The 12213-nt window shown below is 41.9% G+C and overlaps 2 protein-coding genes across 4 annotated transcripts; one reads left to right on the plus strand and one right to left on the minus strand.

Annotated features, from left to right (window-relative positions):
• timm17b (translocase of inner mitochondrial membrane 17 homolog B (yeast)) lies at positions 1-4761 on the minus strand. 2 transcript variants are annotated; one of them, XM_037535975.1, is made up of 6 exons: positions 4709-4761; positions 3597-3696; positions 3422-3485; positions 2544-2672; positions 1346-1456; positions 1-949 (listed from the first exon to the last, which is right to left on the minus strand). In XM_037535975.1, exons 2-6 carry the CDS (start codon positions 3654-3656, stop codon positions 861-863), a joined length of 453 nt encoding a protein of 150 aa, XP_037391872.1. In that variant the 5' UTR covers positions 3657-3696; positions 4709-4761; the 3' UTR covers positions 1-860. The 2 variants fall into 2 exon arrangements, with proteins under 2 accessions (XP_037391872.1, XP_017541097.1); XM_017685608.2 differs by lacking the exon at positions 4709-4761 and adding an exon at positions 4506-4682.
• pqbp1 (polyglutamine binding protein 1) lies at positions 4074-10335 on the plus strand. Of its 2 annotated transcripts, none has more exons than XM_017685607.2 (7): positions 4074-4185; positions 6321-6387; positions 6497-6608; positions 7017-7117; positions 8144-8377; positions 8830-8893; positions 9392-10335. In XM_017685607.2, exons 2-7 carry the CDS (start codon positions 6321-6323, stop codon positions 9558-9560), a joined length of 747 nt encoding a protein of 248 aa, XP_017541096.1. In that variant the 5' UTR covers positions 4074-4185; the 3' UTR covers positions 9561-10335. The 2 variants fall into 2 exon arrangements, with proteins under 2 accessions (XP_017541096.1, XP_017541095.1); XM_017685606.2 differs by lacking the exon at positions 4074-4185 and adding an exon at positions 4761-4870.
• Positions 10336-12213: the final 1878 nt, after the last annotated feature.

Raw genomic sequence — 12213 nt, forward strand, 5'->3', positions numbered from 1 at the left:
TAAGTCAAGCATAAAACACTTTATTTATACATCAACATCCTCTTAGTTCACCATAAATAAATAACACATCAACAAAACTACTAAAACAGACATGACTTAAGTCCCTTCCCCTCAACCTAAAATCAGAAAGATAATAAATGGAGGGAAACAAATGGAAAGAGTGATGTTTACGATGAATGTATGCAAGAGTACATTGTACATTGAAAATGTGAAGTAGGAGCAACTACCTTTTAAATAACCAGCTTTCAGATGTGATGTGAGAAGTGAAGATGACAAATATTCAGGTGGTGGAAGTCCTTTTAACAACACATATGTGAAGTTCATCAAATATAAAGTTGTGATCTTCCTGTTTGTAGCATTTGATGTTTTGTTTTATAAAACTAAATCTACACTGATGCATATTGATGCAGTGCTTACTGCAGTATTCTAATGCATCATTTTGTCAGTATCGTCTTAACAATAGTGGCTGAAGTGATACTCCCTCCAGTGTCTTACTATGGATATGGATATTGCTGTTGTTTTGTCAGCTCATTTTCTAAACGGAATAAATTAATTGGCTACACAATCATATGAATAATAATAATAATAATAAGATTGATGTTCATGTTATGCACCTTAGCAAACAAAAGCTGCTAAATCTTCCCTGTTCAATGAGAACAAATACTGAAGTGTATATCACAGCTCATACATAAATAATATAAATGACTAACTGCCCCTGAGCAATTACCATATATGCAGACATCAGGGAGGGTAAGGTGAAGAGGCAAGTTGTCTCCTGAGGGCACCTTAACAATTGTGAAGGTTGTGGATAGTAAAATCTCCCAGTCTGCAGTCACAGTCACCATAACAGCATGGTAGGTTTACTGGTATTGTCCATAGCCATGACTGTCTTGCCCATGGCTGCCGTCTTTAGGAGGAAGCTGGCTAGGGTCCTCCAGAAATGGACTCGCTGGAGAAGGAAGGAAAGTGTGAACAAAAAAGCAAGTACTAGCAATGATATCACTTGAGTTCAGTCTCAAGCCCTACTTGAGCTGGATCGTTTTACATTTGGAGCACTGACAGCCTGGCAGTACTAACTGAGGTGCAAAAGTCTTTCTGTAATTAAGTGAATCCAGAGTCCCCTTAGTCCTGTTCCAGTCCACCTCACACTAGGCCCTTGTTATTGAAAGTGGAGCCTGTTGCGTAATGCTGAGGTGAACATTCAATGTGGTGATTTGGAGAAATTGGGCATCCCATATTAATCGGCCAGTTAAATCCTGCACTTTTGCGTGTGCATACACACACACACACACACACACACACACACACACCCCCCCCACTTGTATTAAGTCATGTTAAGACTTACGGTTCTGGAACTGCTGCGCTGTGTATCTGGTGAGTAGGATGCCAAAGCCCTCAATCAGGGCCAGCAGAATTCCCCCCATCATGGCAGAGCCAACCATGGCCAAAGGCCCACCTGAGAAAACCATCAAAGACAAGCTAAATGGGCAAAACTCAATTTAGAAAATGACCAGATCTCAGATCTTCTAACTTGCAGGACATGATGTCATAGTGCCAAGCTTGTATCTTGTATTTATTTATTTTTGTTGAAAATGTGAAAACATGAGCTGCCCTACATTATAGAAATGGAAATAGGAAATCAGAAAATACTGAATACATATCCAATAAATACTGGAATAAACAATTTCAGTATAAACTTCCATTTAATGTTTTTCCCCTCTCCTGTAAAATTTTGAGGATACACGTTTTTGTTCTGACAGAGATGATAGAGTACATACAGAGTATACAGGGACCTTAAAAAGTGGGTGTGACATTTCTTTGCCTTAAAAATAAGCTATTATGAGTAATATATGAGTAATAAATACCAGAATATCAAAGACATGAAAGAGCACACACATTTTTTTTTTCAATCATTTTAAAGCAAAAAAATTAAAGCCACCAATGAAAATCCAAGTCAACACTTTTGTAGCCTTGGATCTGCATGTGTACACCATCTGTTGGCTTCTTCCTGAAATTATGTAGCATACCTGAGACAGTCAGGAGGCTGTGTCTGACTTCCCATAGATAGACTGACCCTATTTCAAGTTGTTTAGGTTCATAATGCATGTAGGCCTTTTTTTTTTTCTTTTTTCAGTGCGCATGCACGAACGTGCATGCTGCCTGTTACAGTAGCTCCCGTTCATGTTCTTTCATTTTTGCTCGTAACTTCTCTTTACCTTTTTAATAGTTTATTTATTTTGACGAGGCAATTTAGTGAGGCTGTGCCCTCTCGAAACATGCGAGTAGAGAGAGTTTTGGTCTGTTTTTTTCGCCATGAAAGCGCCATTCTGCAATTTCCCCCTGGGATCAATAAAGGAATCTGAATCTGAATTGTGGTACTTGTGGAATGATCTTATCTCTAAGGGGGCCAATAATTTAATCAACTGCATAAGTGATGATATAAATGGTCTAACAACACTGTGAACCACAGTGTGATTGCCCCTCCTGTGCAGCCAGTAGTTGACAGCTGTTTGCAGTCACTAGTAATGCTGTTAAACACTCACTGCGTGCTGCCAGGATGGCTCCGGTCATGGCTCCACTGGTGATTGAGTTCCAGGGGTCCTCTTTCCCCCTCAGTCGCACCAGGCCGCAGTCTATGGTGGAGAAGAGCCCTCCCCATACTGCAAAACTACCTGTAACACACACACAGCCAGTTCAGTACTGATCAGAGCTTTTATTTGACATAAATTCAAGCAGTAAGAGCTATGCAGTAAAGCTATTTTACACAGGAAAAGAAGTTGGTGTGGTGAGATTTGTACAGAGACATCATTCTAAATGGCATCCCAAACACGGTTTTCCATAACAAATAGGCTAGTTTGGGGGGGACCCAGGATGTGTCTTCAGAAAATAAATAATACCAATACTGTAATAGCTATAATGTGGAGATAGGTGGCAACACAACTCTACATGTCACAGATACAGTTAACTACTAAAGTAACTTAACAATGCATGACTGTATTAATCACACATTCATCAGCAAAAAGCTTTAAAAAAGTGTGTGTGTGTGTGTGTGTGTGTATACATAGAGCACATACTATACGATTCTATGCTATGCTCAGAAAACTATATTTTAAAGTTATTTTTCTCTTTTTTACACAGGGATAAGTATTGGCAGGGACTTCATGATGCGTTACCTATTTCAATATGAGCGTCACAATACGTACTATATTTTATACGATAAACATTGTGGAATGAGCTTCATTATATGATTCACTGCTGATTTGTGCCAGTTCTCATTCCTTATAAGTAACATGATAGTTTCTGGATGAAGCATTCAGTGGAGTGAAATACTGATCCACTCTCTGAATTCAGGTCAGTCTCTTCAGCGCTGCTACAGAAGGAAAACAAAGAGGCAGCAGAAGAGCACAAAAGACAAACTCACCGCCAATCTGAGGTGCTCTAATTCTCACAGCATTGGCACTCCCTTTCAGTCGGTGTCGTACGCCCTGAGAAACAGAGGCAATTTCATAATCCTGAGAAACTCAATATGATACAACTTAAAACATAACAGATAATAGATCTAATAATAACAGAATCGCTTTTTCACTGAAACGTACCACAGGGGCATTCCTGAAGCCTTTGATGGACTGAAACACCCCCCCACCGATGGCCCCCATCGTGAACGCACCACCACAGTCATCTACTATTCTCCATGGACTGGGGGGGGGAGAGAGAGAGAGAGAGAGAGAGAGAGAGAGAGAGAGAGAGAGAGAGAGAGAGAGAGAGAGAGAGAGAGAGAGAATAGAAATAAAGACAGGAAAAAATGAGATAAAGAAATAGGGTGGGAGTGGGAGAGAGACAAAGAAACGGAGGAAGAAGCATAAGACAGGGGGGGAAAGGAGAGAAAAACAGAAGGACAAAGAAAAAGGGAGACAGAAAACAGCAGAGAAAGCAAAAAAGGAAAAAGAGACAGCAAGAGAGTGAGGGAGGGAGGGAGACGGGCAGACGAGAGAGAGAGAGAGAGAGAGAGAGAGAGAGAGAGAGAGAGAGAGAGAGAGAGAGAGAGAGAGAGAGAGAGAGAAAGAAAAAGAGAGACATGAGAGCGTCGTTAGGTTAACAAGCTCTGTGTACGGAACTGAAGGAGCGTCAATGAGACATGAATGAAGTCCTTAATCTGCACTCGCCGCACTGAAGTGACAGGGAAAGGTCTCGAGAGGCTTTTATACTTTACTCAGTGTCAGTGTGTCATTATCCGGCTAACTGAGGGAGTCCGCTCTGTGAAACAGTCTCAGCTGTTTGATAGCTACATCTATTAAACGTCGTCTCCTCGACCCTGCAGTGTGTATGGCAGTGTGTATGTGCGGCTAAGTGAGCTCCGCGGGCTAACTAAGCGAGCACGGCACTGGAGGGCGCGCAGACGCGGCCGAGGAGACCGCGTCCTCTACGGAGCTTCTCAGTACGTTTGGTTTTGGCGTGACGGGTCAGTCTACTCGAGAAGTAAAGCTGCCACAGAAGTTGTACTTTACCAAGGTTCACGGGCATATTCCTCCATGATCAACTGCTGACGTCAGTGCCCTGACGCAGCCGCCCGCTAGGCTACTTTAGCGCCATCTGCCGTCGAGGACTGGCGTTCCCGCTCTCTCTCAGCTTTAAACACAACGAGTGCGTCGCAAATTGTAATAAGTTGATCTTTGAAGAGCAGCAGGCCCAAATACAATGCAGCGCTTACGTGTCCGAGACGGGAAAACCCAGACCACTCGTCCATCACTGCGCGCCGTAATGCCGGAGCCGTCTGCGACCACTAGGGGGCGGCGCGTGACGTCACTCCGTGCGACGAGTGAAGCGGTTCGCCTCCTTTGAATGAGACGCTGGAAGTGTGTGGCTTATAAAGGTGAATAAAGCTAGTAATTCATGTATTTAGTCGTTTTTACAAGCTGCGTGCGTGCGGCGCTCGTCCTCTGTCGGTTTGTGCGGTTGTCTAGCTAAAGAGTGGCTGACAGTAGCTTGAAAAGCAGCGCGGCGAGGCTAACTGCGCTAACTCATGGCTAACTCCGACGCTGGGGTTGGTGTTGGGGCTGTTTTGTACCGAGTCTGCAAAATAACGCCGTTAACGCTTAATAACCCTAAAAGTGCAGCGGCTGGTTCGAAGCTTGGATGTTTTCCAGCGGTTGTTTCGGGAAAACTAACAGGACGTTCTTTGCTTTATTGCAGAGCGACGCTTTGTGTTGCACATGTGATTGTGACTGGGAGCAAACCTGTTAAAATATGTGTTGATAGGAGGCAGGACGCCTTCTAATGCGCGTTTACTGGAAAATGAAGACAAAGAGGTCTCTTATAAGCTTATCCACAAAAATCTATCCAGTAAAATCCCTTTTGGTGTCGAGATTTAAGGTGCCGGTTGATGTAAACTGTACTTGCAGTTTACAGCCAAAAGTACTTTCACAAAGCCTTTTATAGTGATTCTTAACTTAATTAAGAAGAGGTTTCATTTGGATTTACAAATTATGGAAATGCCTGAAAAGTCGTTTTAAAAAAATCTAATATAGTTACTTTATTGGCAAAGTGCTGTATACATAAGTGTAAGGTACAAAAGAGTAGACCCCTATAGACCCCTATTTTGTTACTTTGTCAAAGATGCGGAGTGTTATTTGAAATCTTTAACTCCTGCTATAAAAAACTGCGAAAACCTGGAACCTGTGTTCAAATTTTTTTTTTTTTGAGTAAATAATCCGTTTTATAATATTTTATAATGCCTAGATTCTCTCATGTCCTTTCTTTTCTTGATATTTCTCTGTTTTGCTTCCATTGTTCCTGTTTATTGCTTTCACCCATCATCCTACTCATCCACCTGTTCATCCATCCACCCACCCATGATTTGATTGTAGTTTATTGTAGCAATATGGACTCATTATTGAACCTTTGCACATTTAACCAAACCAAACACTAGTGATGGTTTAAAGGCCTAAACTTTTCCTTGTTGCAGTGTGAATCCAGAGGAAGATGCATTTACCACTGAATGTAACTGTCAATAGCAGTAATGTGACGGTGGTTAGACATTTGACAGAATAACTTCCTTCATGGCAGAGCATTCTCAATTAATTTAGCTTGCTAAACCGATGTTACCCTGCACCTCCAAACAAAAGTCTTTGGTGAAACTGTAACTAGTTTGACGAGATTGCAGTGGTGGACTTTCATTTTCAGTAACAATATTCTGTGATTGTGTGTTGAATATCATAATATACCTTTGTGTTATGTGCCTATCACAGATCACAGCTTTGGTCAAATTACTAATGGTGGTTTGCCAGATATTCAATCAGTGTGGTTTTTTTGTGCTTCCCCAGATGCCTCTGCCACCAGCTCTTCTGGCTCGTTTGGCCAAGAGAGGAATCCTGAAACAGTCAGAGCATGGTAAGATGTCAGTTCACATTGTCAACCACTCTGCTTCTTGACTGACTTAGCATTGACATGTTCACCTGTGACTGACTGGACTTACATGTTTGTCTCTTCCTGTCATTAGAAACTGAAGAGGAAATCATCGCAGAGGACTATGATGACAACAATGTAGACTATGAAGCCACAAGGATGGAAAACTTACCCACTAACTGGTACAAAGTTCTGGATCCCACCAGGTAAGTGGTCTGTAATGGGTTTATATTCAAGGTTTTCACATGATCATTTGAGCACTCCTAAATATATTCTCATGACTATATATGGGTTTTTCACCACAGCTATGTAAATGTATTTAAGCTAAATAAATAAACCCATGAAACAGAGTGGAAACATTTGGCCTAAAAACCTTGTCCTTTGTGGCCCTCATATCTACATACAATTTTCTTGCATGTATACACCATGCTCTACAGCTCTCTGCAGATAGTTTTACATAGAAGGTTATAATCTGTCCAAATGGAAGGAAAAATACTGTCGTTTTGCATTATTTCATGGCGCGTTTTCTGCGGCTTTACTTTCCTTCGGTGCTTTCTGTGTATAATCCAAGTGTGAATATCTAGTCACACAGAGTCCTTTGTATTTGTCCTTAGCGGCCTCCCGTACTACTGGAATGTGGAGACAGACATGGTGTCCTGGTTGTCCCCCAATGACCCTGCTGCAGTCATCACTAAGGCAGTCAAGAAGCAGAGAGGTAAAGAGCTGAAGGAGGAAGTGCCTGAGTATAATCACTCTGAAATTCATGATTTCACCCAATGACGCAGAAGCAATCTGCTGCTCAAATTTGGTTCTTGATGTTCCCAAACTGCCAACTTTGCATGTTTGAAATGCAGCTCTAATGAGATGCTACTTCATGTACATTACCATTTAAAAGTTTGGAATCACTGTTTTCAATTATATGAGCCCTGTAAAATTATTCTAATGTGATGCTACAACGTATGTTTCAAATAATATGAGCAGTGCCGTTGAAGATTCAATAAAAATTCAGAAAGAAATATGACATTAATGATAGTTTTAAAAAAGTTATTTGTATTACTACAAATTGATAGTTATGGTATATTACTTAACAATTCTTGTTCCAAAAACTAGAAATGTTGAATAGAAAAGAAAAATACCTTCTGCTATCTAGTGTACACTCAACGGCTACTTTATTAGGTACACCTGTTTAATTGCTTGTTAACAAATAGCTAATCAGCCAATCACATGGCTGCAACTCAATGCATTTAGGCATGTAGAGGTGATCAAGACAACTTGCTGAAGTGCAGACCGAGCATCAGAACGGGGAAGAAAGGGGATTGATGTGACTTTGAACGTGGCGTGGTTGTTGGTGCCAGGCGGGCTGGTCTGAGTATTTCAGAAACTGCTGATCTGCTGGGATTTTCACGCACAACCATCTCTAGGGTTTACAGAGAACGGTCTGAAAAAGAGGAAATATCCAGTGAGTGGCAGCTGAGTGGATGAAAATGCCTTGTTGATGTGAGAGGTCAGAGGAGAATGGGCAAACTGGTTCGAGATGATAGAAAAGCAACAGTAACTTAAATAACCTACCAAAATCTCTGAGGAACGTTTCCAACACCTTGTTGATAGTGTGCCATGAAGAATTAAGGCAGTTCTGAAGGCAAAAAGGGGTCCAACCTTTTACTAGCAAGGTGTACCTAATAAAGTGGCTGGTGATTGTATATTTCACATAATATCTGTCCTAACTTGTGCTTTTTCTTAGTGGAGATTGTGGAAGAACGAGGGGATGGTCACCATGAGAAGTTGGAGAGAGAGCGAGAGCGTGATCGAGAGCGAGAGAGAGAGCGGGACCGGGACAGAGACAGAGAGCGAGAGAGGGACGATGGGCGGGACAGAGACAGGGATAGGGATCGGGACCGGGACAGAGAGAGAGACAGGGACAGAGACAGACGAATGAGGAGAGAAGACAGCGGGCCATACAACAAATCAAAGAGAGGTAACCAGTTCATTTCTAAGCATGTACATGGAGCAGAATGCTAATGTTTTTGACAGGGTTTCTCAAACAAATGAATGATAGCAAGGACCATTTAACACCAGGAGCATTTCTAATAATGAAAGAATGATAGAAGTGATCAGTTGCCATTAAATTTATGAACCATTAACATTAGCAATATAAAAAATGCTGGCAAATTTGACAACATTTATGACAAGGAATGAACACTGGCCACTTGTTTGCATTATAACAATACTTGAGTTTCTGACATTACTGACAACTAATAAACAATAATGTGAACCAGTTACTATTTTACGTATGAGATTATACAAGTTTCTGAGAGCTTTTATTTAGTGCTAGTCACGTTAGCATGTTAAACGTGTCCTTCAAATCTCAAATTTCTGCTTCAACCTAAACCTCAGAACTCAGGCTCTTCATCTCTTCTTTTCATATAGGCGGAAGCCGAAAGCAGGAAGAGATGGATCCTATGGATCCTAGTGCCTACTCAGACGCTCCAAGGTAAGAACAAAATTCATCTCCAATTCCACCTGCTAGTTAGGACTCCCCCAATCACACAATACTACCAATGCTAGGAGGGTGAAGGTTAGCACAGGTTTCCTCCAAGACCTGTGAAACCAACCACAGCTTCTTTTCGAGCTGCCGCTCACGCAACGTCACTGGACAGCCGAACACGCTCGGAGGAAATCGCCAACCGTCAGATCTGTTATGTCAGCTAACAGACAGCTGCGCTGACTAGTATCGCGTTGAGTGATGGGAGGAGAAGGGGGGGGCATCCTACCCACCCACCCAGAGAGAGCGAAGCCAATTGTGCTCTCTTGGACTCCCGGCTACGGATGGCTGTAGCATCACCAGGAATCGAACTCGCGATCTCGTGATAGGGCCAATGCTTAGACGCTTGCGCCACTCTGGAGCTGTGTTGCCCCTATAACTGTAGATCAGCACTTTCCTCTGTTGTATAACCACTGTTATGTGTTCTGCTGATGTTTGTGTCTACAGAGGCTCATGGTCCACTGGTCTGCCTAAGCGTAACGAAGCTAAAACAGGAGCAGATACTACGGCAGCAGGACCCCTGTTCCAGCAGAGGCCATATCCAAGCCCCGGAGCAGTGCTTAGGGCCAACGCTGAGCTCACCAGACGTCTGGAGGAGGAGCAAGACGATGACTGAGCAGGAACACAGCAGCCATAGAGCCTTTATAACAACTTAAGGAATAATAAATATCAACAACATGTGGAAACTTACCAATTTAAATCTATATACATAACTGTAATAACTCTGGCTAACTTGCCTATGATAATGGCAATTGAACTAGAACATTAGTGCCACCCATTAGAAAACAAAAGGTTTTTTTGGAGACCTAACTTGGAGAAACTTAGCCTGTCATATGCAGCAGCTGTGCAGGTGAAGTACACAATAAGAAACAAAGAAAGAATTACTCAGTGCATAATGCATCACTTAGGGCTTTGCATCACCATTGGTGTCACTTGCCCTCAGCCAGTCATTTCTCCCCTGTTCACCATTCTGGTAAAGCTTCTCATTGGCCTTGTTGAGCAGGTTCATCAAATCAAGGGCTTTTTAGAAGCATCTGATGATTGAATTAGGTCTTGATGTTACTGCAACTGTGAATGAGGTTTTTCCTACAATGGATGAATGAAAAAAACAATTCATCTAGCATGTGGTTAAAGTTTATAAAGGCTCTATAGGTTTACTTGCTGTATTAACGTCACACATGTAATGGCGACCCTGCATATGTCCTGGTTTTATGATCTCTTGCTGGTATGCCCGATTGACATTCATTGCATTTGTAAATATACATTGTATTATACATTTTGTAGTAAGATAATGCAGTGCTTCTTTTAACTGTGAATGTTCTGGAAGATATTAATGTAAAAAGGAACAGTTTTATTTCCTGGCAAATTAAACCTTTTTCATAAATACAAAAGTTGTAATTTGTATTTCAAGAAAATCAATGTAGGTCATTTGAATTTTATTATAAAATGGCAGTCAGTATAAGATGAAAGAGCATCACAGCCATTCTGGGACTGGCTCTAGGTTTTTGAACAGAGAGGTGTGGTGTTGCTATTTTTTGAAAACCTTTGTAGATGTGGTATTAGATACAGCTTTAAAAACCTACTTTGAATTCTGGTTGATGGGCACAAAAAGCTAAAAACACAGTAGCTAAAAATATTTCTAAATTGCAGGAAGTGTGCTGGCAAATGTACCAGAAAAAAACTTTGTAGACTAGCATACCAAAAACACTATTGCCAGAAGTATTCACTCACCCATCCAAATCACTGAACTCAGGTGTTCCAATCACTTCCATGGCCACAGGTGTATAAAACCAGGCACCCAGGCCTGCAAACTGCTTCTACAAACATTAGTGAAGGAATGGGTCGCTCTCAGGAGCTCAGTGAATTCCAGCGTGGTACCGTGATCGGACGCCACCTGTGCAATACGTTCAGTCGTGAAATTTCCTCTCTACTAAATATTCTACAGTCAACTGTCAGTTCCACTAACAAGTGGAAGTCATTGGGAATGACAGCAACTCAGCCACGAAGTGGTAGACCACGTAAAATGACAGAGCGGGGTCAGCAGATGCTGAAGCACATAGTGCGCAGAGGTCACCAACTTTCTGCAGAGTCAGTCACTACAGATCTCCTTCATGTGGCCTTCAGATCAGCTCAGGAACAGTGCTTAGAAAGCTTCATTAAATGTGTTTCCATAGCCGAGCAGCTGCATCCAAGCGTAATGCAAAGCGCCGAATGCAGTGGTGTAAAGCATCCGCAACTGGACTCCAGAGCAATGGAGACGTGTTCTCTGAAGTGACAAATCACGCTTCTCCATCTGGCAATCCAATGGAGGAGTCTGAGTTTGGTGGTTGCCAGAACAGTACTTGTCTGGCATTGTGCCAAGTGTACGGTTTGGTGGAGGGGAGGTTATGGTGTGGGGTTGTTTTTCAGGAGTTGGGCTCGGCCCCTTAGTTCCAGTGAAAGGAACTCTTAAGGCTTCAGCAGACCAAGAGATTTTGGACAGTTTCATGCTTCCAACTTTGTGGGAACAGTTTGGGGACGGCTCCTTCCTGTTCCAACATGACTACGCACCAGTGCACAAAGCAAAGTCCATAAAGACAAAGATGAGCAAGTTTAGTGTGGAAGAACTTGACTGGCCTGTACAGAGTCCTGACCTCAACCCGATAGAACACCTTTGGGATGAAATTAGAGCGGAGACTGCGAGCCAGGCCTTCTCGTCCAACATCAATGTCTGACATGAAAAATGCGCTTCTGGAACAATGGACAAAAAATTCCCATAAACACACTACACACTAAATCCTGTGGAAAGCCTTCCCAGAAGAGCTGAAACTTATAGCCAACAACATATTAAACCCTATGGATTAAGAATGGAATGTCACTCAAGTTCATATGCGTGTGTGAGCGAATACTTTTGGCAATATAGTGTACCTTATTGATGTTACTATTTAGGCAACACACAATGCATCAGCCACAGTATGTCATTTGCCAATAAATGGGAAAATATTTGCAGCCTGATATTGGAATTATGGTCTATAATTACAACCAATAATTTAGCACCCCATTTCCCTATACTCCAATACCAGAATGATAATGCCACAATAAAAGTCCTTGGGAAAGACTCCTACAATACCAATTGGTCAAAAATATAGTTGTCCAGGTTACCATGACATGTACATTCATGATAGTAAAATATTTTTAGATATGGTATAATTAACGGCATTTTGGCTGACGTTCTTATCCAGAGCGACTTACAATTTGATCATTTTTTTACACAATTGGCCTGACTGCAT

This window comes from Pygocentrus nattereri, chromosome 29 (genome assembly GCF_015220715.1).
Source record: "Pygocentrus nattereri isolate fPygNat1 chromosome 29, fPygNat1.pri, whole genome shotgun sequence".
In the NCBI taxonomy this organism is placed as follows: domain Eukaryota; kingdom Metazoa; phylum Chordata; class Actinopteri; order Characiformes; family Serrasalmidae; genus Pygocentrus; species Pygocentrus nattereri.